Source organism: Corvus brachyrhynchos, unplaced genomic scaffold, assembly GCF_000691975.1.
Source record: "Corvus brachyrhynchos isolate BGI_N302 unplaced genomic scaffold, ASM69197v1 scaffold370, whole genome shotgun sequence".
NCBI lineage: Eukaryota > Metazoa > Chordata > Aves > Passeriformes > Corvidae > Corvus > Corvus brachyrhynchos.
Window position 1 is genome coordinate 251,130 of NW_008235977.1, and position 26,574 is coordinate 277,703.

At 38.4% G+C, this 26,574-nt stretch overlaps 1 protein-coding gene and 1 long non-coding RNA gene across 15 annotated transcripts in view; one reads left to right on the plus strand and one right to left on the minus strand.

Annotated features, from left to right (window-relative positions):
- MPP4 (membrane palmitoylated protein 4) overlaps window positions 1–26,395 on the plus strand; it is a 27,255-nt gene extending 860 nt beyond the window's left edge. The window contains exons 1-23 of one of the 12 annotated variants that reach the window (XM_017728076.1): window positions 1–11; window positions 1,541–1,633; window positions 4,385–4,499; window positions 5,050–5,171; window positions 6,104–6,181; window positions 6,882–6,962; window positions 7,517–7,648; window positions 9,685–9,766; window positions 10,891–10,976; window positions 11,974–12,045; window positions 12,482–12,678; window positions 13,783–13,847; window positions 14,631–14,648; window positions 15,677–15,715; window positions 16,445–16,465; window positions 17,718–17,732; window positions 19,210–19,251; window positions 20,053–20,223; window positions 20,967–21,047; window positions 22,009–22,102; window positions 22,920–23,028; window positions 24,572–24,706; window positions 25,963–26,395. In XM_017728076.1, the coding sequence (XP_017583565.1) occupies window positions 4,466–4,499; window positions 5,050–5,171; window positions 6,104–6,181; window positions 6,882–6,962; window positions 7,517–7,648; window positions 9,685–9,766; window positions 10,891–10,976; window positions 11,974–12,045; window positions 12,482–12,678; window positions 13,783–13,847; window positions 14,631–14,648; window positions 15,677–15,715; window positions 16,445–16,465; window positions 17,718–17,732; window positions 19,210–19,251; window positions 20,053–20,223; window positions 20,967–21,047; window positions 22,009–22,102; window positions 22,920–23,028; window positions 24,572–24,706; window positions 25,963–26,154 (1,866 nt within the window). In that variant the 5' untranslated portion in view covers window positions 1–11; window positions 1,541–1,633; window positions 4,385–4,465 and the 3' untranslated portion in view covers window positions 26,155–26,395. Of the gene's footprint in view, window positions 12–1,540; window positions 1,634–4,384; window positions 4,500–5,049; window positions 5,172–6,103; window positions 6,182–6,881; window positions 6,963–7,516; window positions 7,649–9,684; window positions 9,767–10,890; window positions 10,977–11,973; window positions 12,046–12,481; window positions 12,679–13,782; window positions 13,848–14,630; window positions 14,649–15,676; window positions 15,716–16,444; window positions 16,466–17,717; window positions 17,733–19,209; window positions 19,252–20,052; window positions 20,224–20,966; window positions 21,048–22,008; window positions 22,103–22,919; window positions 23,029–23,175; window positions 23,258–24,571; window positions 24,707–24,954; window positions 24,981–25,962 lie in introns of those variants that run through there. The other 11 variants (XM_017728095.1, XR_001859907.1, XM_017728071.1 and 8 more) reach the window with 11 other exon arrangements.
- LOC108445162 overlaps window positions 16,098–26,574 on the minus strand; it is a 28,077-nt gene continuing 17,600 nt past the window's right edge. For all 3 annotated transcript variants that reach the window (XR_001859911.1, XR_001859914.1, XR_001859915.1), the window contains 3 exons: window positions 23,284–23,393; window positions 16,816–16,908; window positions 16,098–16,234 (listed from right to left, as the gene is read on the minus strand). This is a non-coding gene — a long non-coding RNA (uncharacterized LOC108445162). The remainder of the gene's footprint in view (window positions 16,235–16,815; window positions 16,909–23,283; window positions 23,394–26,574) is intronic.

Sequence of the window (26,574 nt, forward strand, 5' to 3'; positions counted from 1 at the left end):
GGGGTTTGCAGGTAAGAAAATTTGCACTGTACTGAAGCCATTGTACTGCAAGGATGCATTTCCCCCATGTAACTCAGAAATTTGTTTCCTCTCATAGATACAGCAAACCTATTTAAACTTCTAATATCTGTTTAGTTCCCATTAGCCAAATATTAGAGGGGTGTATGAATAGGGAGTAGGAGCTTGAAAGAGATTTTTTTCCTCTCTCCTAATCTTCAAAAACTGTACTTGTTTTTTAGAAGTAGGTTATGAAACTACCTGTTCTTGTATGTTGAGAGATAATGTAGAAAAATATGTCACTGATACGGGACTCTAAAACAAATCCTTTCTTTGAACTACCTAGCCACATACTTCTGAGTACTAAGATTTAGTATAAATACGGTGGTTGGTTGTTTTTTTTAAGGGGTTTTGGTTGGTTGCTTTCTTCTCAGTAAGCCCAAGCTGTTGGCAATAAACAGCTGGAAGTAAAGCTGGCTGCCCCTCATGACTGCAGTGTGCTGCATCAAGTGTTCTCTGCGTGCTGCTGTTTTGGGAAGCGATGTTTTAGCGGTTTACCCCGTGTAAACAAGGTACTCACACCACCACTGCAGCTCTAAGGCTGTGCTTTAGAGGGAGGCAGAATAAACCACCATCAGGAAGATCTGAATACAAAGAGTAGTAGCATAAATTACCTCATGTATGCAGGTAGGATTCTGTGAAATCTCACAGAATGCTTGGTGTGAACATAACATTTTTTCTGTCTTTTTCTTGTAAAACTCTACTGCCTCTGACTTGCATTAAGTGGTGCTTGGGTTGAGATAAGGATAAATGGTTTCAAAGGCTTAAAATAGTCAATTTATTCCACTAATATGTCGGGTTGCTGTTTTAGCTAAAACACTTTAAAGTCTCAAAAAGTATACAAAAAGCAAGGTGGTTCTTTACACTGACTAGAAAAGGAAGCTGACAGACTTCAGTGATGACACTGGCCCAATTAAGCTTATTTAATGCAGAACAAAAAAGTCTTGAACAGGGCATGTGGTTTGAGTTGCTGAATATCTCTCCTGTGGCTTATTTGCAATGAAAGCTTTCTCAGAGTATTTCCTACTCTCAAGCTAATTTGCAGTCTTCAATATGCCAAATCATTAATTTTGGCAAATTTAAAGATAGGAGTAGTTTTCCTTGTAAAAAGGAAATTATTCAATTAATAATTGAATTATTAACCAGAGTGTATAAGAGCAGGGGGGTGATGTTCTAGATGTCAGGTTCTCTGGTGTTGTCCCCTTTAGAGGCTTGACAAGATGCAAAATTGTCCACTTAAAGTCAATTCTGAAACTTCATTAAAAACAGGGCTTAGGTTCCCTTGCAGCTCTAGCCTTGTATCAATAAGACCTTCTGGTCTGTCTGACAAATAGGTTCAAGGAATTTCATACTGTGCTGCTGAAGGAAGCCCTGTAGCCCAAATTTGGGATAACAGATGCTTGTAGACGTGAGGTGACTGACTGATTTTGACTCAAATTCTTGCACAGTCAGTGTGGATATCCAGTTCTGTCTCTAACAACAGGCAAAGAGAGATGTCTTCTATTAATGAGCATCTGTAATTGCCTGCAATACACGTGAATGGGAAGGCCCTTACACTGCCTGGGAGATTAGTCAGGTAAGCCTTTTAGCAAGAATTTCCATCTAATTTATTTAGATCCTTGGATGAGGAGATGCTGAGCTCCGGCCTTATAGTCTGCGTAGATATGTCTTTGGAAATAAAGGCACAGTAGTAATTCTAAGTTTGTTTGAACTCTGACCTTTGCCCTTAAGCAAGCAATCCAGAAGGTCTCTTTCTAAAGAAGTAAGATACTCCTCCTCTCTTCTGATAATGATTTTTTCAGCATCTGTTGCTACTGACAGCTTCTGAAACCAGGCTTCACAGTTGGAAGCTGCTTTCCTTTTGTTGTGTGTAAATATGAAACAGCTACTAATTTATGGCTGAGGTGAGCTGTGGTGTTAAGAACTTGACAGATTTTAATGTTAAAATGCTGCTTCTGTTAGTGCAAGCATAAACTCTGTAGTTTAAGATGACAGCAATGGATGGAAGGGTTACTGCATGTTTATTATTATTCCTAGAACTCTGAGAGCTGTAGCTGAGGGTTTCACCCAACAAGGCAAGCAATCACCCTTCAGTAGCTTTCCCAGTTTTTTGGGAAGTCTGAGGTTAACCTTCAAGATAAACTGTGTCCAAAATTTCTAAACACACTCAAGTTGCTCTCACATCTGTTCTCTGTGGAAGCTGTACTGATACCAGATGCTGCAATGCTCTATGGGGAAAAAATTAATCTGTCAGTATTTTAAAGGGCTAACGATATTGCTTGTGCTTCAGCAGAATCTGAAATATTTTAGCATCTCCAGAAATGTTGTTCTTTGTTTCCATTTGCTTTGTCTCGATGAAGAAAGGAACAGGTTTTCATGAGAGATTTATATGTCCTGCTTTGTTAAATCCATCATTAGGCAGATCAACTAAGCTTAAAAATGGGGAAGGCAAATTCTTAAAGGAAAAGAACCGAGACCATTGAAAAATATTAAATAATTGCAGCTCAAACCCCAGTTGTATTGGGTGAGGATCAAACTATATTTCTGTGAGTCTTTAAAAGAATAATTCATAATTTTAAAAGCAGTCTTCAGATTAGAATTTCAGTAAGATGTGTCATTGAGTATTCCATAGAAGTAACTTGAAATTAATTGTCCAGACTCAGTAATAAAATGTTTGAGTCATAATCTCATGACTTCTGATTTTTTTTTCTCCCTTAATTTCCACTGCCTTTTGAAAGCAGTTTTATGATTTAACAGGAGAGAGAGGAAGCGTGTTCTAAAAATAAGTATTAAGTGCAGTAAAAGTGACAGTAATGCCTTCTGCTTTTGTAAGCAGATCAAGATAATACTTTTCCTGCTTGTACCTTTGCTGTTTTCTATCTACAGAGCAATCTAGAGGAAAATGGCTGCCTTTTTACTTTATTAATCCAGGGGATAAACTACTGTGTATTTAGCAGAATTTGGTAAAGCATTCAGTGAGTCACACTGGGGGTCGCTATTGGCTGAGGTGCTCAGACGTTTGATGTTAGTTTTTTTAATTTGTAGTCCAACTCATCTCTTGAGTGGCCAGCTGAAATATTTAATTCTTTAGGAGTAATCTACAACACTGATAACCATGACAGTATCTTTAAACTTGTATCAAGTGTGATTTGAAGTTAAATCAGATAGGATGTAATGAAGATTTTGAATTACTTAAGAGCTTTCATACACAGATTCTTGATGCTTTAGGGTATAAATGCATTGTGTGGTGTTCCCTGGGGAATTTTCATAATACTTTGAGAAGAAGAGTTCAGAGAATTCCCTGAAGCGATCCAGTACTGCATTGCTTGCCATGAACAGCAGATTGAAGAACTTCTTCCAGTTTTAAGTTAAGAGAACATTATAGGTTAGTGATAGGTTATCACAGAATTTTAAGGGAGAGAAGGAATTTGAAAGAAAATTTTAGAAGGCTTATATTTTATATGTGGAAAGGTCATGCAACATGGATACATATTAATTAGTAAGTGGTGTGTTCCTGCATTGGTTAAAAATGCTGATTTTAAAATTTAAAGAAAAAAAATAAGGTAGTATATGCGCTTTTTATAATTAAAGAAATCAGCAACACATCTTTAGATTAGCAAATAACTTCTTTGATTCCATCTCTAAAAGTGGCAACCTATTGCTTGAGAGACATGATGATACCAGCAAAGTAATTTGAACCAAGAATTTTTACCTGGGCTTGGGTTTTTTGTGTTTTAATTCACTGTGAGGAAATAGAGAAAAATAATGAAATCTCTGTGGAACAAATCCTTCAAAGACCTTAAACTCAAATAATGATAGAGACAGGGATCCCCTTTTTCTAAATCATGTCTTTGGTCAATTAAAATTCAGTAGCAACTCCAGTCTTTCACTTTTAATATTGTGTCAATATCAGGAGGAATTAAATGTAATGTGTCCTTCAAAATTATTATTTTCTAAGCTATATTGATATGAAACAAGATTTAAGTCTTTAGAAAAAATTAAGACTTTCCATGGTAGTACACTTAAGCTGGAGAGCCAGAAGATGGACCAAACAGCTTTTTGTTTTAGATGACTTAATGAAGCAAGCAAATGATAATTCCATAAAGATATTAAAATGTCATATTCCAGTTGAGGCTTGTCTGTCTGTATTTTGGATGCTACTGGGTAGCTGAATTTACAGGTGGGACTCATGTATTTAATTTATTTTTGACACCTGTTGTGCACTTTAAATACAAATTATTGCCCCCCCACTTTGTTTTAAATTCTGCTTTCTTATCAATGTAAGATACCTGACAGTATTCTGATATGAGGGTACTCTTTTCCCTAGTTCAGCATCTATCTTTGTGAAACCAACGTGGTGTGAATGCACTATTCAAAGTGGGTGGAATATCCTTGAATAAAGGAGAAGATGGAGGTGCCAACAGTCAGCAGTAAAGATAATGGTAACTTTTGCACCTCTTTTTCAGTTTACTTTCTTTTGAAAAAAGTTTTATTCCTTGATCTCTGTGACTCTTCTTCCATTGAGTCATGAGCGAGATTAATGTGTCTGAAGTATTACTACTTATTAATTGGAATGATTCTTGATGTTCAGTGGCAGTATGCAGTTAACTTAAGAGAGCATCAGAGGAGAATACCTGGCATTTGTTTCTGGCTTATAAAGCCAAGGAGTTTTTTGTTGTTTCACCTCTTCTCAGTAGGAGGTATGAGCTTGAACCCAGACTGATACATGTGAGATTGCCTGTATGGTTTTCTCACAGGTCAGTTGCAAATTGCTAATATTGACCTAACCCTGCTGGCTAATAAATGGTAAAATAACTCATGCAACAGAGTTGGTTGCCGGAAAAAAACCAAAGCAGACAGGAAATGTCTGTGCATTTCTTAGAAGTACAAATTGAGGAAAGGTGCATTTCAAAGGCCTGGGTCACTGTTTGGCTTTGGTTGGTCTTCTTTGTGTACTGAAGTGTCTTGCGCTTTTCTGTTTCTTGGGCTCAGGTGTATCTCATGTTCTGACTCTAGCGCTGCAAGAACTCAGTTTGCTCTGTAAGAGAGATGTCAATGGCGTTGGCATGTTATATGACCTGCTCAGATCTCGCTGGCTGCAAGCACTGCTAAAGGTAAGTTAACACACAGCTATGAAAACAAAGGTTACCTAGAGAACAATCTCTAGGGAATAGCTACTTGATTTTGCCATATCAGGACAATAAATGCTTATTTACATGAAGTGCTGGTAGTTCTGATGTCAGTCCTAACATCAGCAGTCACAGTAGACAAAACGACTTTTGCTTTAAAGGAGAATAAAGTATTCTCTTCCAAAATGTCCTAGCCATTAAAGCTCTTCTACTTTACATGTCCGTGTTAAGGCCAGGGGACACAGACTAAACACAGCATTGCTCAGCTGTCTTTTCTATTCTTAAATTTCTGTATGGCCATGCATCCCACTTCTGGGCCTGGGACATTGTATTTTTTTATTTTGCATCCCACTCATCTGATGTGTAACTGAAAATCTTACATAGTTAGAGAACAGAGTTTTGACTGGTGTTTCTATCTTGGGAAGAATTTTATCTCTGAGACAAATTCTGTACAAATTCTGCTTTTCTAAAAAAGGTTTTAAAAATCTTTACATTTTAAAGAAGAGCTTTTACTGGATAAGAACGCCCATATGGGCATTTTAAATACAGCAATTTGTTTTAAGTTAAATTTACTTTGCTAATTATGCCTTCAGCTAGAGGAAGAAAACAGATTACAAATCAGGGAATTGGCTCTATCAGGCTGTTGACCTGTGCAGACAGCTTTTCTTCTAGGAAAATTCAAAACTACAAGGTAACTGGCTAGCTAGCTGGTAATACAGAGAGGCATTGAGTTCAAGACTAAATTCCAGATGCATTAGATGTTTAGAATTTAGATTGCAGACTCTGGGGCTATAGTTGGACTGAGAAGTTTCCACAAATAGAGTGTTGTCCATTGCTTGTCATGTATGTATCTATATGATCATGTGAACTGGTCAATGTTATCATTGCCTTGTTTTGTCTGTCATGGCATGAAACAGATTTATGAATGCCTCCAACATTATCTTGGAAAAAGACCAGCTCCTGTCACGCTGCAGGCACGTGCATTGAGTCGAGAGGTGAGACTGTGTATACACAGTTTATTGCTTTACTTACTCATACCAAATGAACACTGCAGATAAGTGTTCTGGTATTTATTCTGTGTCTCAGGTCTAAATACAGTATATAAACTTGAAACTCTCTTTGCACATCTGTAAAACTGCTCAACAGCCCTTACTGTGGTAAGAGGGGGGGCATGAGAAATGGGCACAGCTGTGGTTGCTGGACTACACAAATCCTGGCCAGTGTAATGAACAGAAACATTAATTGTTTAATCACTGACTGTGTATTTTTCTTCCCATGTAACTGTGTGGTTCAGTGTTATGGCTACAATCAAGCAGCCTGACATGAGGATATTGAAAAGCTTTTTAGATTTTTCTAATCATAATAGCTGAATTCTTAATCTTTTAATTAGTGGGAGAGTTAATGACGAAGTAGAGAAACTGCGACTAGTGATGAAATTGGTTGAGGGATGGGAGCAAAAACTGATTTAGAGCACATGGCACTGTGCCTGAACTAAATTAAGCCTGGCTGAGTGTAGTGCAGCTGTGGTCATATTGTCCAGTTCTAGAGCAAACCATATGGACATCCTCTGAGTCATATAATGTGGGGGAGCTTAATACTGTCTCCATATCATATTCCTTTACATTCAATGTAGAGCTTTCTAAACTAATTGTCCTCTAGAATCCTTCTCTGTGCTTTCTCTCTTACAATTATCAGGTGGTAGAATTGCTCCGTGAAGCCCCTCAGTCAGGAGAGATCAAAGAGCTAAGACGGCTACTGCGTTCTCCACACTTAAAGGCAAGTCCTGCGTAAGGAAAGAAAAAGTTTGCTCATGGAGCTCTCTGCAGTGGGAATGGAAATGGATGGGCAGCTGTTCACAAGAACTGGTAAAGGAGCCAGAAGAGACATAGTTAACTGATGATGAACTAATCTGATCATGAGATCAAATGTGAACTGTGTATCAGAAGTACCTGCAGTGGGCTGCATTTTACTTAAGGCTGTGCTTGAAAGATGTTTCTTACAAAGTTTTAAATTATGGGCAGTTAATACAGACATATAAAACCAAACTTTCCTTGAAATTGCAAAACCTGCATTCTTAACCCAAGAGCTCCAAATAGAAATATTTCATCTTTTCTAAGTTTTCCACAAGAAATAGAGGAACTGTTCTTAAAATTTCCATGGTTTGATTTTCCTGGTGGAAAGAAGAAAATGTCAATGTGTGCAAGGGATCTATATTCACACAGGAATACATTCACTGATTTCTATTTTCTAGCCAGTCACTGTTTAAAGTTCTGCTACTGTATGATCTTTGCTTATGGGTTGGTTGGTTTGCATGTTTTCATTTGTAACAGGCCTTGCTATCTGCTCATGATACTGTGGCCCAGAAAGATTTTGAACCAACCCTTCCACCACTGCCAGACAACATACCTGAAAATGAAGAAGCTATGAGGATTGTCTGCTTAGTGAAAAACAACCAGCCTCTGGTAAGGGAGCTTCCTTGTGTCTGTCAAGTTATTTTAACTTAGACAAGAATTGATAATGCATCAGATGCATATTGGTTTCTTCCCAGGAATGTCATGGGAATTGTGTGCATTCTTGTCCAGATTTTACAGAATCACAAGAATTGTTGAGATTGGAAAGGACCTGAGGAGACCATCTGGCCCTGCACAGTGTGGGTATAACTAGAGCAGGTTGTTTGATGCCTTGTCTGCTCAGGGTTTGAACATTTGGCAGATACATTCTCATTATATGAGATAAAACCAAACTGGATTGAGAGTTATTCCCATGGCCCAAACAGAAAGGAAGGGAGGAGAGACTTTGAAAGTTCTTTAGAAATCATTTGTACTTATTAGCAGCAACAATTGTATAGTTTAGCTAATCTGTTTTAGGAAAAGATAGCTGTAATATTGGAGATAGAAAAGATTTCTTACTGTCAATCCATGAGGTTATTTTAGTGTGATGGAAGTTGAAGACATTGAGGATTTAGTACTAATACATTATGACCCTGGAAACTACAGGCCTGTCAGTCTCACTTCAGTGCCTGGTAAAGTTATGGAGGAGATTATTCTGGGAGGTATTGAAAAACACCTGAGATTCAACACAGTCATTGGTCACAGCCAGCATGGTTTCATGAGGGGGAAAAGTCCTGCTTATCAAACCTGATTTCCTTTTATGACAAGGTAACCCACCTAGCTGATCAGGGGAAGCCAGTTGATGTAATCCTTTTGGAATTCAGTAAAGCTTTCGATACTGTCTCTCAGAGTACCCTTCTGGACAAAATATCCAGCACACAGCTGGATAAACACATCGTGCAGTGGGTGAGCAACTGGCTCATGGGTAGGGCAAAAAGGGTAATAGTGACTGGGGTGACATCAGACTGGGGACCTGTCACTAGTGGGGTTCTGTAGGGGCTCCATCCTTGGCCCTGTGCTCATTAACATCTTCATGAATGACTTGGACACAGGACTGGAAAGAATACTGAGCAAGTTCACAGATGATACAAAACTGGGAGGAGCTGTTGACTCCCTTGAGGGCAGGGAGGCCCTGCAGAGAAGTGTCGACAAAGGAGAAGGCTGGGAAGTCCCCAACCATGTGAAGTTCAACAAGGGAAAGTGCTGGATTCTGCACCTGGGATGGGGCAACCCTGGATGTATGGACAGACAGGAGAATGAGGTGCTGGAGAGCAGTGCCATGGAAAGGGACCTGGGGTCCAGGTCAGTAGCAAGTTGGATGTGAGTTGGCAGTGCCCTGGCAACCAGGAGAGCCAAGCATATCCTGGGGGGCATCAGGCACAACATCACCAGCCAGGCAGGGGAGGGGATTGTCCCGCTCTGCTCTGCACTGGAGCGGCCTCACCTCGAGTGCTGAGGGCAGTTTGGGGTGTCAAAATATAAGAAGGAAATGAAGCTGTTAGAAAGTGTCCAAAGAAGGGCCATGAAGTTGGTGAAGGACCTTGAAGGGAAGCTGTATGAGGAGTGACTGAGGTCATTTGGTCTGTTCAGCCTGGAGAAGAGGACACTGAGGGGAGATCTCACTGCAGTCACAACTTCCCTGTGAGGGGAAGAGGAGAGGCAGACACTCATCTCTTCTGTGCGATGACCAGTGACAGGACTTGAGGGAGTGGCCTGAAGTTGTGTCAGGGGAGGTTTAGGTTGGATACCAGAAAAAGGTTCTGCACCCAGAGGGTGGCTGGGCACTGGAACAGGCTCCCCAGGGAAGTGGTCACAGCACCAAGCCTGACAGAGCTCAAGAAGTGTTTGGACAATGCTCCCAGACACATGGTGTGACTCCTGGGGATGGTGCTGTGCAGGGCCAGCAGTTGGACTCCGTGATCCTTGTGGTCCCTTCCAAATCAGCGTATTCTGTGATTCTGTGGTTATTGCTATATCCATGTTGTGGTAAAAAGGCTGTATCCCTCAATGCCTTTTTGTCAGTGTGAAGATCAGACTTGTGGTATGAAAGGAAACTTACTGGGGTCCTTCAGTGATCAATGTGTTTTTTCTTTGTTCTTATCTGCCAGGGTGCCACCATTAAACGCCATGAGATAACAGGTGACATAACGGTTGCCCGTGTGATCCATGGTGGGCTGGCAGACAGAAGTGGTAAGTGGAATTTGAAACAAAGTGATACATAAAACTGAATTTGAAGTAAGACATTTGAAGTAAGATAATAGCTTCTGCAATTAATCTTCCATTATAAAGCAAGATGATGTATATATGGGAAAGCACTGTTAACAGTGATACATTGCAGTGACTTTGATTTGGGCTTCATAAATTTTCAGATGAATTTGCTGTTTTAGACTGAGTTGAGGTACAAATCCCGTTTTTATTATGTATTCCTGGCACCAATACCTGGTGCCCAAATTGCAGTGTAGTATGAACTGCAGCTTATTCCCTAGAATGAGGAGAAACGGTAAACATCAATAGTTTGTGATTCTAGAAGATAATTGGCTTTGAGGAATAATATTTTTTGGCACTAGTCTACTAAACACTTTGCTTAGCACTAGTAGCTAAGCAATCTTGTGAAGAGTTTCCTTGGAAATGTTACTACTTTGTCATCCTAGAATTGAATGTGTTCCATGTCCCTTAGGAAATGTAATATAACTAAAATGTAAAACATCAGAAATAAAATTCAACTGTAATCATTATAAAATAGCTCCTTTTAGTATTTTCTGGCCTTTGTATCTAGAAGAAAACCCAACTTGCAGAAAATAGCCGATTAAGTTCCTAGTTTGACTAATGTTGTAATTGAGTTAAAGGAACATGGGAAAGAAAACAATATTGTGAAGACTTTACTGTAAAGGACAGAGAGGAGTTCTGGGATCTCCCACTGCACCTGAAGTTTTTAAGGGTCTGATTCCATGTCTCATGGTCTATTAATATAGAACAGGTTCATAAGTTACTTTGGGAAATGGAGCAATATTAAAATGTCTGTGCTAATTTTAAGGCAAATTGTCAGTAGATTGTAAAGATGTTGTATGAGGGAGTGGGAAGAAATAAGAAAACTGAAGCATGCAAGCTTCTTGCAACCCACAGCAGTCTGCAGTCCCATCCAGGGGCAATGCAGCCCGAATCCAAAATGCTTTCCTGCATACCTGGTGTATGGAAAATTTTAATGCTGACTTTCAAACCTGTGGTATTTCTCTGTGACCCTGCCTTGCCTATCCAAGACAAATCGTCCTGCGATAAAACTCCTGCTGCTGTTTTCATATTTGTTTTCACGGTAGGGTTGCTGTACGCTGGAGACAAACTGGTGGAAGTAAATGGAGTTCCTGTTGAGGGACTTGAGCCTGAGCAAGTCATTAATATTCTGGTATTTAATATTTTTAAAATTTCTACTTTGTACCTTAAGATTATTTGTATGCTCACTCTTTTACACACTCTTGTACAGGAGAAAATCTGAATTTTCTTTTAAAAATTTCAGGCTGTTTCCTTACTGTGAATGAAGTTCACAACTGCTCATGATATCAGAATACGTGAAACCAGAATTAAATCTAACTTCTGTTCTGGACAGAAATTTTGTGACCATTCCACCTGCAGCTTCTGGGAAAAATACTAATTTTTTAGTATTTATCAGTGAAGTAGACGTCACTGATTCATAATTTTTCCCCAAGTGCCACTCAGTTAATATTCCACAAGAAAGTAGAGGAAAGCTGCTATTGTAATAAGAGTCTGTGTTACAAAATGCACTAAAGCAGAGTGAATGAGCTTGTAAACTACACATCTCACCTTGCAAAAAAAGGGCACTGTAATTACTGTTGTCACAATTCTCATGAAGAAATCTGTTGAGATGTCCCTATTGTTTGTCATTTTGCCCACAATTTTCCAGGGTTCTTGACTGCTAAGTGTTAAGTGCCAGCCAGTGAGGTATTTCTATGTGTAATCGTATCAAGTCTATGTGCTATTGCCCTGGCTGTACCGTTACTAGGTGTAAGAAATACAAACTCTATTGGAATGCTTAATTATTAAGTGATGTTCCTCCCCCTTTATATCATCCATCTATCAGACCCTGCTGCTAATTTAAATAAGATTTCAGTAGAAAAATTTGGTATGAATTAATGTTGAAATTACATATACTTACAGTGAAACATAGGTTACATTAAATTAAAAATAGTTAGCAAAACTTTCATTCTTGAGTTTCCTTTTGGAAAAAATACAGTATTGTCACATTGACTCTGTCTACCTGAATTCTATCTGTAACACAGACATTACAGTAGCCTCAAAACCATGCTGTGTCAAGCTTGTCTTGCCTATGTTTGATTACTTGCGTTGAATACCAACCATATTTTAATTCTTTTCTAATCATTTAGGCCCTGTCTCAGGGGACAATTATGTTCAAATTAATTCCAGTTTCCGATCGGCCTGTCAGCAACCAAACAACAGTAAGAAACATTCTTTTTCTTTTTCCAGATTGATAACAGTAGTGCCTAATTGTGTGATACAAAGACATGGTGTTGCCTGGAAGTTTATTGCAATCCCCAAAGTGTTACCTTGCCTTTATGGCCACCTCTCAGCTGACATCAATATGTTGTTGCTGAAGCAGTAAAGACAGTAAGTGAAAATGTTATTGTGTAATGAAGGCACTTTCAGAGTGATCTACAAGTTGAAGGTCAGTTCTTTTCATAATGTATGAGACAAATGGGGCTTTTTCCTCATTTAATGGACAGAGGGGGTTTAGGGCTTGATCTGGTTTTTAAAACTTGACTTCATCATTAGTTGACTGAAGATGCAGCACTATCTGGCCCTGTGATTGTAAAGCTCATGTTGTATCTGTTCTAAACTTGGCTTCTGCTTACTCTTGTGTATTTTCCTTACCAGCTTTATGTGCGAGCAATGGCAGATTACTGGCCCCTGCAAGATCCTGCCATACCATGTGCTGATGCAGGTTTGCCTTTTAAGAGGGGTGAAATACTCCAGATTGTGGACCAGAATGATGCTCTCTGGTGGCAGGCCAGGAAGGTTTCAGATCTCAGTGCCTGTGCTGGACTCATACCCTCAAATCATCTTCTTAAAAGGTAAAGAAATCATCATTTTCCTGATTTCTGGTTTAAAAATTAGCCAGTTATTCACACTTTGTTCTTTAAAATTTTCACAAGTTTTGTAGCAGTATGATTCAGATCTGACAATCATCCTTCCTCTTTCTTTCTGATCTCTGACTTGCTCTTTTTCCCTTAAGAGTGCCTGTGTGAGAACAAGCTTTTGAAAGCCCCTGTATAATCTCAAATTGCCATTTAGGAAATTTGCAGCACTTGTCCAGTCTCCATGCTGGTTGCTAAGACATCTAGGGGAGTGTAGCAGCTGAAAGATGTGTGGAAATTGAGGGCCCTGACTATTAAAGGACCATCATGTATGATGAAAACAAAAAAAGCAAGGGGAGGAGCAGCATACTAAAAGCATAGTATTTTTTTAAAGCTCTCTTGTGATGCATGAGTGACCTCTTCAGCTTTGGTCAAAGCTGAGTAGGCCAGATTAAAAGAAAGGAGAAAAAACCCCAAACACTCAAGGAAGAACAAGGATCTCTTGCTTATTATTTTCTGCATTAATAGACCATTATTTTTACATTACATGCTTTCAGAATCAGAGTTCTTACACTGCTGTAGCAAACTTTTCAATTTGATCCTTTAACCACATGTCCTGTGGTACCCTCAGGATAACAAAAGGCCATGCAATAGCAGATGATAAACTTCACTTTGCAATATATGTATAAACCTACCTGTGGTCTGTATAATGCAGGTTGAAATCAAACTGGGTTGTGACTCAGGCTGCAAGCAAGAGGCTCTGTGTAGTAATGGAGGCAGTAGTACTACTACTCCTAGCAGTAGCACACTCTTCTACTTCCGGGAGTCTGTACCATGCTATGGCTTATCTTCCTGTACTTTTACATAAACTCTTAATACTTCTGGGCTGCTGATTTGGAAATTCAAAATAGTTCTGATAGCATGTTGGTTTTCTTTCAGGACTTTGCAGTGGGCTAAAACATTGGTAATGTTTCAGTTCTTGCTGTCTTCTCTCAGTTCAGTACTGATTGATCTTACATGTAAACAGTGAATCTGACTGGAGCATAATGTGCTTGTGGACTGTTTTGTTTCTTTAACTGTGATAAATTTATTTCTATGTAGGAAGCAGCGAGAATTCTGGTGGTCTCAGCCCTTCCAGCCCCATCTCTGTCTCAAATCATCAATGTGTGAGTGAAAAATTACTTGAGTAATACAGTAGGAAAGAAAGATCTTGTCTCTGTTTCAGGCATACTGAAATAGAAGCTTATACAATTCAGCTTAATTCAAAGACATTGTGTCTGGAGCCATATTGTAGCCTTAGAACTGTGTTAACTATCCCTAGAAAAACAAATACTTGATGATAATTGTACCTGGAGTACTGATGGTGGAGATGGTTGTCTCCAGCATACTTGGGATCTGACCATAAGAGAAGCTGTGAATTCAACCTCTTCTAAAGTCTCTACAATCTAGGAGCTCACTAGGTCAGCCAGTTCTCTCCAGGAGAATTGGCTCTAAGTCTTGAAGTGACAATTGTACTGGCCTGGCTTTCCAGGGACACAGATACCAGCTCTGCACTGAAAAAGTGCCATACAGTGTTTAGAATGTTTCTTTGCCATCAAAGCTATTGAGAGAAAGATAGAACTTCTTTTCTTGAGGCCTAAGATAAGCTATGCTGTCCTTTAATTTATTCATGGTAACAATCCAGAAATGTTATCCTCTGCCAACTATAACTTTCTAAATATGCAATTATTCCCAGAAAAAGAATGTTCTTCCTGTTTCCTCTCTCCCTGTTTTCTTCTATGGTTCTTTATGCAAGTATAAAATTTTTCTCTTATGATAAATCCCAGAGGGAATGTGTTTCATTCCCTAGGATTCTTCTTGCACTGATTGCTTTGTTTGCTGGAGCTGAGGCTCTCTTTCACCATAATTTTATTGCATTTTAACTGCTTCAATGGATATGCTGTGAGCAGTAAGCACTGTGGAAGAAGGTAGGAAATCACATCTGGACAGCATTGCATTTCTGTACCCGGAACCAATATATATAACACATGGTTTTACAGACTTTTTAAAAAGTTTTCGGAAATGAGGCATTTTGATAAATACATGCAGAAGAAGCCCAAGTTCTTGGCATTTTGTGTGCTTAACATAATTGAAATCCAGCCTTTTTTCACCTGAAGTAGTAGATGCATGCATTGTCTTAAAGCAAAAACTTTAGCTGCGCATTATCTGTCAGGGAAGTGACCGTTTGGATGGGTTCTTTGAGGAAAGAAAGACAATGTTTCCTCTTTCTCTTTTCTTCTCCCTCTTTCTCTCCTGGAGCAGCTCCAAGAGAGTATTTCTTTAAAGGATACATATGGGCAGAATGTGATTGACAGATACTCTGAAAATTGCCCTGTAACTGGAAAATAGCTGCTATTGGGCCTCTCTGGAAGGGCGTGCAAGAACAAAACACAAACAGTGCAGTATTGTGAGTCTATGAGATTGCCCAAGCTCATGTGATCACATTTCAGGGACAAAAATTGATGTGGTCTCAGGATTGAGAGAGAGCTGAATTGATCTTTTCCTTTTCTTCCTTGTAAAAATAATAATAAAATCAATCAAGCAAAACACTTTCCTTGAGTATAGAATGTTGGAAAGATATTTAAAAGCTATATGACAGAAAATTCTATTCCCTCATGGTAATACTTAATAAATAGATATCTACTGGATAAACAGATTGACAGCCATGTTAAACCTTTCATTATTTCAAGAGGAGAATTCGTTAGATGCATTTGCCTCTCTGCCACAAGCCCTTCAGAGCACTCACTTAAGAAGAGATTTTTGCTCACTGTAGACAAGGAACATCAGTAAATTGGAGTTAACAGTTAAAATCCTTAAAGATGTCTAAAGGCGATCTGAGTTTCGCATATCTTATTTCTGATGTCTGAGTTCAGTCTTGTAAGATCTGTAAGGCTGTTTTTCCTCCTCAGTGTTTTTCTGATTCAGATGAATTTTTTTCCCTTGTGTTAATCTGTAGAGGACGACATGCAGATTGACGAAAAGTGTGTGGAAACAGGTAACTGAATTCACTTGTGATTATTTTATTTGCCTCAAGGCAGTAGCTAGTTAAAAGCCTCATTTGCTAGATAAAACCACCCATCCTCCTAGTGAACTTAATGGTAGAAAACTCTGTTTTTCATACCCTGGAAACCTCATCTAGTATTAGTGTATTAAAATGAGCTGTTTGCAGTTCTGGCGTACAGTGCTTATAGTCAAGTGTTTTGACCAGCACAAAAATATCTGCTTGAATGAGATCCAACCTCTTTGATTCAGGTGTTGGATAGTGGCTGTAATGTTACCATAGTTTTTTGCCTACTGTATGTTTAATGCCACATATTTTTGTGGTCATGGAGAGCCCACACAATTCATTGTCAAGATACTGATCTTGGGACAACAAGGAGCAAGAATAGGTTTTTACTTGTGAACACTAAGTGTGAAGATTGGTAGCTTGAGTTGCTCCCTAAAGCAGTGCAGTTCATTCTTCCTTCTTCAAGGTAATTCAGAAGCTCTCATGGAGGGATGGGATCTTGTAGGGCTGTGTTAAAAGAGATGAAGCAGTTAATTCAAGTACGGTGAGCTGTATTTTGCCACCTCAGGGTAGAGGGAGCTGGGGGAAGTATATGTGAGTATATATGAGACCGACAGAAGCTGGAAAACTGATTTCTGATTCTGAAATCCATTAGAAGGAAAAGAATTAAATTTTGAATTTATTTTAATATCTTTGCTATCTGGATTACTAAACAAGATGAAGAAACATTTGAGTCAGGTAAGTTCCTCTGACCTAATTCTAAATTCCTTGCTATTGTTCTGCTGCGAGAAGGGTGTCCAGAGACAAGCGAGTGTCTTGCAAACAAGCAGGTGGCAAAAACCAAAATGCCACTTTAGCTTCAGAAGCCATTCTGGCTTGAAGAGCCATTATGTAAAATCTTGTTGCTTTAAGTCTTCCTCTTGTTCTCTGATTACCTTAATAGTAAGGTTTCTGTCCTCTTATCCCACAAGTGTGAATGTTTCTTCTCGTGCATCAGTAGCAGATCTATTTATCCAATCCTTATCAGTTATACCTGTGCAAGCTGTGACAGCAGGGGCTGCACTGATGTCAGCAGATAATTGGATTACCTTCGGTAATGTGGAGGCCTGAATCCCCAATGCCTGTAGGAGTTGATGTGGTACAGAGGAAAGCTGCTTCTGGATTCCTGATTGTGGGCATGGCTGGCATACAGGAAAGAAAAATGCTTATAAAATTCATTATTTATGTATTGAAAATAGAATCAATCAGTACTTTTTTTTTAACCAAGCTGATATGGGGATTTATTTTTTTTCATTTAAGAAGCAGCTGCTTATTTACAGCATCTTGAGAGTTCTGCAAAACTTAAGTCTTCTAAAATAGATAATTTCTCCCCTAAAATAAAACTACTGCTAAACCTCTCATTTGAGGTATTTGTTAACCTTGTGGAGAAGAGTGTCATTCTACCTTACACTTGCTCTTCTCCACAAGGTCCTGAGTTCTTCTGCCAGTTCTTCTTTCTGCACCTTCTTCTCTTATCACAGGTGGTTTGTTCTCTTCCACCTCTCAAGCAATGCCCAAGGCTTTTAAGGCAGAACCAGCAGGTCTGCAGGGCAGTCTTTTGTTTTCAGGCTAGGATGTTTCTGATAGCTGCACTTGGGGATTACTGTTGTAAATCCTGATCACTGCTCAGTGCTGAGTCAGCTCTCTGCTGTAGCCACAGAGTCAGAGGAATAAAGGTGCAAATATTTGCTATCCTACATTCTACTTTAACCACTAGTTGCAGATGTATTTTGCAGTACAGTACTGACATAGATGCTGCAGTTGAGTCTTGCACTCTTTGGGAACTGAGAATTCATGCTTAAAGAAGCATATTCTAATGTTTGCAGTACCTGTTTTCTACCTTCCCTAAATGTGTTGGACAATGCTGGTTGGATTTTTTTTTTTAATCATAGTATATAGACTGTCTTCTCAAAACTAATTGTTTTATGTCTGTCTCTATCTGAATGTGCAGAGGAGCTTAAAGAAGGTAACACTAACTGTTTTCTCCCTGTCTCCTGTAAGCAGTAAGCTAATAGAATTTATCTGTTTATTGCTTTACCAGGAACTATCACTCTTCTTGCAATACCCAGTAGCTGAATTGCTTGTTCCCTGTAGGATTCTACACTGCACTCCATACCATAGAGGAGAGTGTAGATAAAGCAGAAATATTTAAACATATTTGAATGATGACTCAAGAGACCTGAAGATAGAAATTATATGGGCATGTGTCAGCTGAACAGTACTCTGAACATTGCCCTGAATGAGCAGTTTTGTGCCAAGCAGCTTTTTCCATAGTCATAAACTAGTTGTTAGTACATATAGAAATGCAGGAATAAAACTGTATTGTAAAGGTACAAGTAATGAAGAGTGTATAGATGTGAAAGAGCAATTAACATGCATCTAATTTTGTTTTAATACTTCCATGCTTATAAGATAACTGTAAATCAAAGAGTCTAGAGCTAAAAGCATTTCAAAGCTATGAACATAATGTTTTTCCTTGGAAGGAATACAGCTTTTAAAGACATGCCTGTGTCTTCTGTATCTCCCTCCTGCTTTAACAAGGCCTAAGTAAAGGGAGCACACAGCTTGGATAACTACATGCGTGATTAGGGGAAAATAAGGAGTTCTTTTTGAAAAGAAAACTAAACACTGGCACCATTTTTTTCCTTGGTTGTTTTCAAACCACCTTTCTCAAATAGTTTCTAAACTTTCTGAACATTGATTTATTGGAAAATTGGTATGTTTGAGCCTTATATGAGAAATTTAATAAAAAAAAAATACATACAGAGTTTTAGAAGTCTCACCTGAATAGTGAAGTCTTTATGAGGAACAGCATGAGAATGAGGACAAAAAGAATTGGAGGAAACTGGTTAGGCTCACATGTTGGAGCACAAATATCACTGATCCAATGAAGAAAAAATAAATAATAAAATCAGGTCTTCATTTTGCCTGAAACATCTGAGCACACACAAGTTGCATTTTCCAAACATGGTATGGGGCAGAAACTGAGTTACAAATTTTTTGTTTCTGATTTTGAGCTGCTGACTTGTTAGTTATTGTTTTAACTAAGGAGTGCTTGTAAGAAAGATTTCACCTGAAAAGCTTAAATTATGTGGAGGTTTTTTTTCATTAATTTCAATTTCAAAACATTGTCTGGTATCTAGATATTTTAGGAATGAAACAAATAGAATGTTAAAATTCAAATTTAATTTAGAAAATACCAAGACTTTCTATTTTTATTTTTTCTCACAATGACCCTTTTGAATTGATCATTGGTCATGTGAAATATTTTGGTATTTCATATTATGGAGTATCATGCTTTTAAAATTATATTAGGCATCATATTGCCACATATTTACTGAAACCCCTTTTTTCCCTGGGATCAGCAATAATTGTTAGCCATCTAGCTTTTAAGCTTTCCCTGATCTTTTTTATTTCATGAGTATTTGTTCTTTGTATTCTAGAAGAGGAAGAATTTGGTGAATTTGGTCAACGAGTCTTTATTGGTATGCAAGACTAAAGATAAGTAAAATCTTTGCAGCTTGATCTAGATTAAATGCATGTCTTAAGTTAAATAAAATACTTTGTTCTTTATATCACCTAAAGACTTACTAAATGGAATACAATCTTACTCTGTTTTCCAAACTTCAAGAAATCTCCTTCCTCCTAATAATGCTCAATCTCTCCATTTAAATTTTTCATCCTGTTAGGTTTCTACAGAGACTTGGCCACTGCTATTTAAACTTGACTTCATTTTTCTCAAAAGTAGTATCTGTCATCCACTGAGAATAATCATGAGGGCTTTCATTAGAAAAGTACACCTATAGGTGAGGTTTTCAGAGTTGGATGGTCAAGTGGAGCAACAAAGCTACCCCTGTGGTTATTAAACCATAGTGACCTTTAAAATACACATTCTGGAGGCTGGAGTAAATGTTCCAGACTTGCCTCATGAGAGCAAACCACCTACACTATCAAAAAAAGTTCACCTGTTCCCTAGAGATGCCTCAAGTAGTCAGAAACTTCTCCTTCAGCCTGTTTGGGGATCCTTTGGAAGTCTTTCATTCTGGGCTAGTTTTCAGATGACTTTCAGTGGGATTTTACCTACTCTCTAGCTGTCCTTTAATGCTCAGAGATTCTACCAAGCTGTCATATCAAGGGCAGCAATGAAATTCACTAACCTTCGCCTGGCAAAAAGCTCAAAAAAGGTTGTATGTTCTGTGGCTTAGAAAGAGGCCCTCTTGGTTAAAGGAGTAGTTGCCTACATCTCTGGTGTATTTTCTAGTACTGATGCCTCTGCCCCTTTGCAGCTGGATTCCGCAGAAGCATGCGGCTGTGTCGCAGGAAGGCCCGGCTCAACCAGCAGTCCTGCTACTCCCGGTGCCCCAGCAGCTGCTACAGCACCCTGGCAGCTCCCTATGAAGAGGTGGTCAGGTACCAGCGGCACCCAACAGACCGGCACAGACTGATTATCCTTGTGGGTAAGAGGTTAACAACCTTCACAGGCAAATGGCACCCTCTTCTGCCAGAGGAGAGGAAACAGTCACGCACAGTCTGACCCACGGGGATTTCCTGCTGCTGATTGCAGTGGTTGCTGACTGTGTAGGCAGCTCTCAAAGCAACACTTCAAGAATTACTGTAATTTGGCCCCATTACTGAGGTTAAAGTTTAATGTAGGTATCATCTTCTTTGCTTGAGATAGAGTCCTTAGAAGAAGCCATACAGTTACAAATGCTGTTTGATAATGGATTTTATTAGGGAAGTGGTTCAGTTTTATATTCAGCTGGGACTGAAAATGATGAGAAAACATTTGTAACTTAATAGAAAACATATTTACATGGAGGCATTTCTACAACCAGTGTTAAATGCATAAATAGGACAGTAATAAGAATATTTAACTCCAGACTAGAACAATCTCAATCATGGACAGTATAGAAAGATGCCTTTAATAATGCTTGTTATAGGACATACTGTATTAAGTGGGCTGCAGGCTCTCAAGGAGACTTTAATTGTAGTGACTGAAGGGAAGCTGCTGTTCTGCACTGTTCTATTGTCCTGATAAAGCAAACTGAGTAAAGGCAAATCCACTATCCTAAGTCTAGATGTATTTGATAAGTGTTTTCTTTTAAAATAGTACTGCTGAGTTGCCTCCTGGGTATGGCTATATTGCTGGGGAGTGATTTGTACCCTGTCAGTAATATTAGTTGCTCTTCCAACTTTCCAGGTCCTGCAGGAGTTGGTGTGAATGAGCTACGGCGAAGGCTTATCACAAGTAACCCACGAGAGTTTCAAAGTGCCACACCTCGTATGTAATGCTTTTCCTCTTTCCTCCACTACCCCAATCCAAACATGAATAGGAAATGCCAAGTACCTTCCTCTTGCCTTTGTGCATTCATAAACTCTTTGCTCTATGGCTGTTTCTTCAGCTCCACTGAAAGCCAGTATTGTTTGCTTTCATAAGGGTTAGTTTAAAATACTATCTATCTCATTTTAGCAAATCAGCCAAAGGTATTTTCAAGTTCCAGCCTCTGAAACCATTAAAAGCTTTATGAAGGTGAAAGTTATGTGCATGATTTGGTTTAATTTTGATGTTTGCTTTTCCTAGATTTAAAAAAAAGAACGTTTCTTGGAGATATTTTAAGTTCTTAGGGTTTAAGTGCTCAGATATGAGAATGAAGACAACAGAAGTTGGTGCTTAATAGGCTTTGCAGCTTTCCTTATTAGCCTTCTAGTCTCAGATGAGACTTATGCAGCTTAACTTCTGACGTAACAACTGAAATTATTTCTACCTCTGCTTATTTGATTCTTGTAATTTAGATAACCAAACTGGAAATTAGGGATCTGAAGCTAGCTGAAAATTCAGGACTTTGTGCTTAAGATCCCAGATATGGGGAAGGTGCAAGTGTGGGAAGCTTGTGGGGTTCTTCTGAATGAACTTTAAAAATTTTTGCCTCTGAGGAGTAAAAATAGTTGTGCAACCAGTTCCAAGGGAGTTCCTGATTGCTTTGAATCACAACTATTTGGATTAAACTACCCTTCCATTCCAAGAAATACAGTTGTGTTTTGATAACTTTCAATGACTTGTCACTGGCAAACCATTACAGTATATGGGGCTTTTGCTCTGTATTAACGTATGGAAATAACTCATATTATTATTTATTAAAATACTGATTGATAGTTCTTCATGAAGTTCATTTTCACTTATAAAGTTACAATAATTTAGTTGCAACTGCTTTTTTTGCATGTGTTGTTATATCTTCTTTCAGACACCACTCGTGTTCAGAAAAGTTATGAAATGAATGGTCGTGAATATCACTACGTATCAAAGGAAACTTTTGAAAACATGGTGTATAGCCACAGGTGAGTAGGAGAGATGAATTACATTTTTATTACTTAAAATGCAGCATGATCCAAGAAAATACAGTTTTGTAATTAGGTCCCAAGTCTGGGCTCCGCCACTCTTATTGTGTATGTTTGGTGTAAATCTGGGTCAAACTACTTGAGACCGTTTCTTCCAAGACTGTGTTCATACAGTTGCAAATAGCTCCTCCACAATTAATCTCAGAATCCTTCTAAAAGAACATGGGCTCTCTAGTTCTGAGCTCATTAGATGTGCTTGTAATTTATAAGTCTAACTCTCCTGGAAACCAGACTGCTTTTGAAAATTTAGTAGCGAATCCCACCTGTTCCTGACCTATGACTCCATTGCAGGATCTCTGCTGTGATGACACATGAGTAGTTGAACTGTAAGGGCTAAATATTCAAAAGTGTCTGCTCCTTTCTATGCATCAATAATCTAAGGCAGACCAGCTCAGCACCACAGAAGCTACACTCACTGAGCTGTGCCAAGTGCTTTGAGATCTTCAGATTTAAGAAGTTATTTGTAGTATGTAATTGACAAGCATTGACAAGTAAAATCACAACCTCTCATCATAAAATTCATAAAACCATGATGAGTAAAAAATGCATGTTTTGGAGACATTGAACTGTAATGGTTTTGATTTTATGCCCAGTGTAGCAGGGAAGAGCAAAGGTGTGAAGGTTCATCAGTGTTGACTGCATTTTATGATCATTCAGTCCTGATCACTGGATTATAATTGAAGATTTCACCTTTAAATTGAACCTTTTTGAAACTCAAATATTCTTTCACTTTCCTTCTTCCTCACCACTGTTGCAGAATGCTGGAATATGGGGAATACAAAGGGTACCTCTATGGTACCAGTATTGATGCAGTGCGAACAGTCCTTGATGCAGGAAAGATCTGTGTAATAGATTTAGAGCCACAGGTGAGTGGTAAAGGGGCAGGGAATCTTCTGGAAGGAAAAATAATTTTCTCTACATTCTTGAGCCATTGGAACATGTTTGTTGCTTCGTCTTTTCACTTTACCGTATGGTGCTTATTAATAATAGATTATTCTTTTCATGTGTCTTAGGGGGTGGTGGTGGTACTACAGTGACAAGTATGTTGACAGTTCATTTTTTACCAAGCCAGCAGCTGCATTATCAGTTTGGATGGTATGGAAATGAGTTTTCATACTTACTTAAAATAAGGATTAGTCTTTCACATGGAGAGCTGTAGCATGGGATTTCTTCCTCCTCCAAGCCCTATTAGTTGAGAATTCTGTCCTTCTGTTAGCAATCTCAGAACACCCTTTGGTAAAAGCAGCAACAGTTAAAAGTAATCAAGCAAAAGCTGAAAATTTTAGTGTGTCTTTGTGCCTTTATTCCTCTCCAGAAGTTACAGCTGTTAGTAACCTGCTTTTTCACTTAGATGCTCTTCACTTTTTCTTCTATTTTTGCATTGAATTTGCTGATAAAGATAAGGCTAATAAAAGCCTGCACTTGTAAATATCTAAGATACTTAGAGCTGTGTCTAGCAAAATCCTGCTAACCTTCTCTGAATTACTTGCATATTTAGTACTTAGGAGGTGTTTGGGCTGTGTTGTTTCAACATCTCCTCTAACTGAATGTAAAGAGCGACACCGTAACTCAGTAATTCTTGGATATTTCCCTCTAATTATGCAGAGTCAATGTGTCTGAGCCTTAGGCTGGCAGGGTTTTGTGCTGCTTAAAACAGAAATTAAGTTACAAGATTTGTGGGGTATTACTCAAAAACTGAAACTGCTGTAAGAGGCAGATTAGGTCACACCTTAGTCTTCACATCTAAAACTGTCCTTGGGTTTCTTCTGTTACATTTTGAAGCAAAGGGGAAAACGTGGGGTGTTGGGACTTGGGATGTGTAATTTTGCCACTTGAAGTAAGAGCAGTGAGGTAGCAGAAGTAGTGCTGAGTTACATACTTTATTTTAAATCTGGTGGCTTGACCAATTTTACATGCTATGATTTTCTTTTGCTTTTCTTTTTTTCCCATTCCCTCCACTCCCTGCAGTAATTTAACAATACTTACTAGCATTAGGAAATGTTACACAGTACAAGGAGTTCTGAAAGCAGGATATTTTCTTCCAGTGTGGAACAATAAAGAGGTACTTTTTCCAAAAGTAGCTCCCTAACAGTTAAAAAAGAACAGGTTTCAAATGCACCTTTAATGTGGTTGATTGTAGAGATCTGTTAATGACACTGTTCCATCATTCACTGGTATTGAAAGCACCTCCTAATAAGGTTACCAAGCAGAATTAAGTGATTGTGTGCTACAGTTGCTTAACAATGTCTGGTCCAGGGATTATTAGTGAGATCTTCTTCAAGTAAGTGTTCCTGAAAAAGGTGTCTCCTAGGTCTGGAGATAAAAGCATGTTGTAAACAAATGGCTTTTTATGGGAGTAAAACTGGGATGAATACACTTGAAATACTTCATTTTACTCTTCATTTGCAGGGTATACAAATAGCCCGGACTCATGAGCTAAAGCCCTACATTATATTCATCAAGCCACCCAGCATAGGTTGCATGAGGCAGACTCGTAAAAATGCCAGGATCATTACAGATTATTATGTGAACATGAAGTTCAAGGTGAGATTTGGGAATAAAAGAGATTGAGTTTATTAATCTGAGATTCTGTTATTAGAACATAATGCATTCTATTATGCTACAATGTTAACTCTTAAAAAAATACTACTATGTCTTTAGGATCAAATCTGAACCTTTTTCTGTAGATTTTGTTGGGATTTCTTTCCCCCCCCCCCACACCATTATATTCATCAAGCCACCCAGCATAGGTTGCATGAGGCAGACTCGTAAAAATGCCAGGATCATTACAGATTATTATGTGAACATGAAGTTCAAGGTGAGATTTGGGAATAAAAGAGATTGAGTTTATTAATCTGAGATTCTGTTATTAGAACATAATGCATTCTATTATGCTACAATGTTAACTCTTAAAAAAATACTACTATGTCTTTAGGATCAAATCTGAACCTTTTTCTGTAGATTTTGTTGGGATTTCTTTCCCCCCCCCCAGACTGGCTTTGAAGCATAGGAGTTGTAATTTGTATCTAGGGGGCTGAGGCATTTTGCTTCAAAATGTCTTTAAAGGAGAAGGTATATTGCATATTTTTGTTTTAATTAGGTGCCTTGTGCCAGTATTTGAATCAACATGTATATTTACTGTTTGCATTGAAATACTTGGAATGTGCTTCCTTCAGTAATTTAATAAATTATTTTTTCACAGTTATAAGAATGTATTATTATTTCATGTATGCTTAATGATAGTATCAATCCTATACTAAGTTCTGTAGATAAAACACAGATCCTGCTTGCAGGAAATGCATACCTTGTATTTAGAATATATACAGCACTTTGTCACAATTGTTTCCACACAAATCATAATCAAATTTAGCATCTTAACGTTTTGGAGACCTCAGTCTATACCTATGTGGAAATGAGTCATGATTGCTGTGACAGAAAGTAACATGGACACTGGCCAAATAAACTAAAATTTGGAATAAAACCACAAGCATTAGTAGATCTGCCTTCCAGTCCTTAACATTCTCTGCCATCACTCATCATTAGAATAACTTTTTAGGTAAATGGAGCATACTGAGACACAAGGCACTTCCTTGGGAAGCATATGGCAGGCAGTTCTGTTTTCCAGATCTGAAACTGACTGTAGAAGGTGCACTTTATTACAGCAAACTGTAAATGAAATAAAGTAGACTGACATTATCTATTGACCTCTTGTTTATGTGGCCCAAGCTGTTTTGCAGATGCTGCGCAGGTATGTTTCTCTACACAATACTGAAGTTTTCTGGACTTACTCTGTCTCACAGGAAGAAGATTTACAGGAGATGGAAGATTCGGCTAAGAAAATGGAAGCTCAGTTTGGTCAGTTCTTTGATCAAGTGATTGTGAATGACAATTTACAAGAGGCATCTGCGCAGCTGCTGTCTGCAGTACATCGTGCACAGGTCGAGCCGCAGTGGGTCCCTGCGGTATGGATATGCTCAGACACTCAGCCCTAATTCTGAGCAGCAGGCAGCTTCAGAAAGATTACAGCTTATGTTTTACTTCAAGAATAATCCTAATGTCAGGATCGCAAGAATTTATCTTTGTAAGTGAGGGATTTGGAAGAGGATTAGGAAAGAAGCTGCTACGGGAGATATAATCATACTATGTTCTGTGTTGCATCCACTTTTGTACCAAAATAAAGGAAATATTGTGAGCACTCAATTACAAGAATAAAGAAAAATCTATTTTGTTGCATGTATCTGCATTATTTACTTACACAAAAGTTCAGAAAGGTCCTTTCCTTTCTTTGTATTATGCTCATTCTGGTACTGTGATGCCTCTACATTCTGAAATGGTATCATTCTTACAAATGAAATTAAGTCAGAATGTGGTTTTTTTGCATGCTGTCTGTGAGCAGAGTGTTATTTATGAAG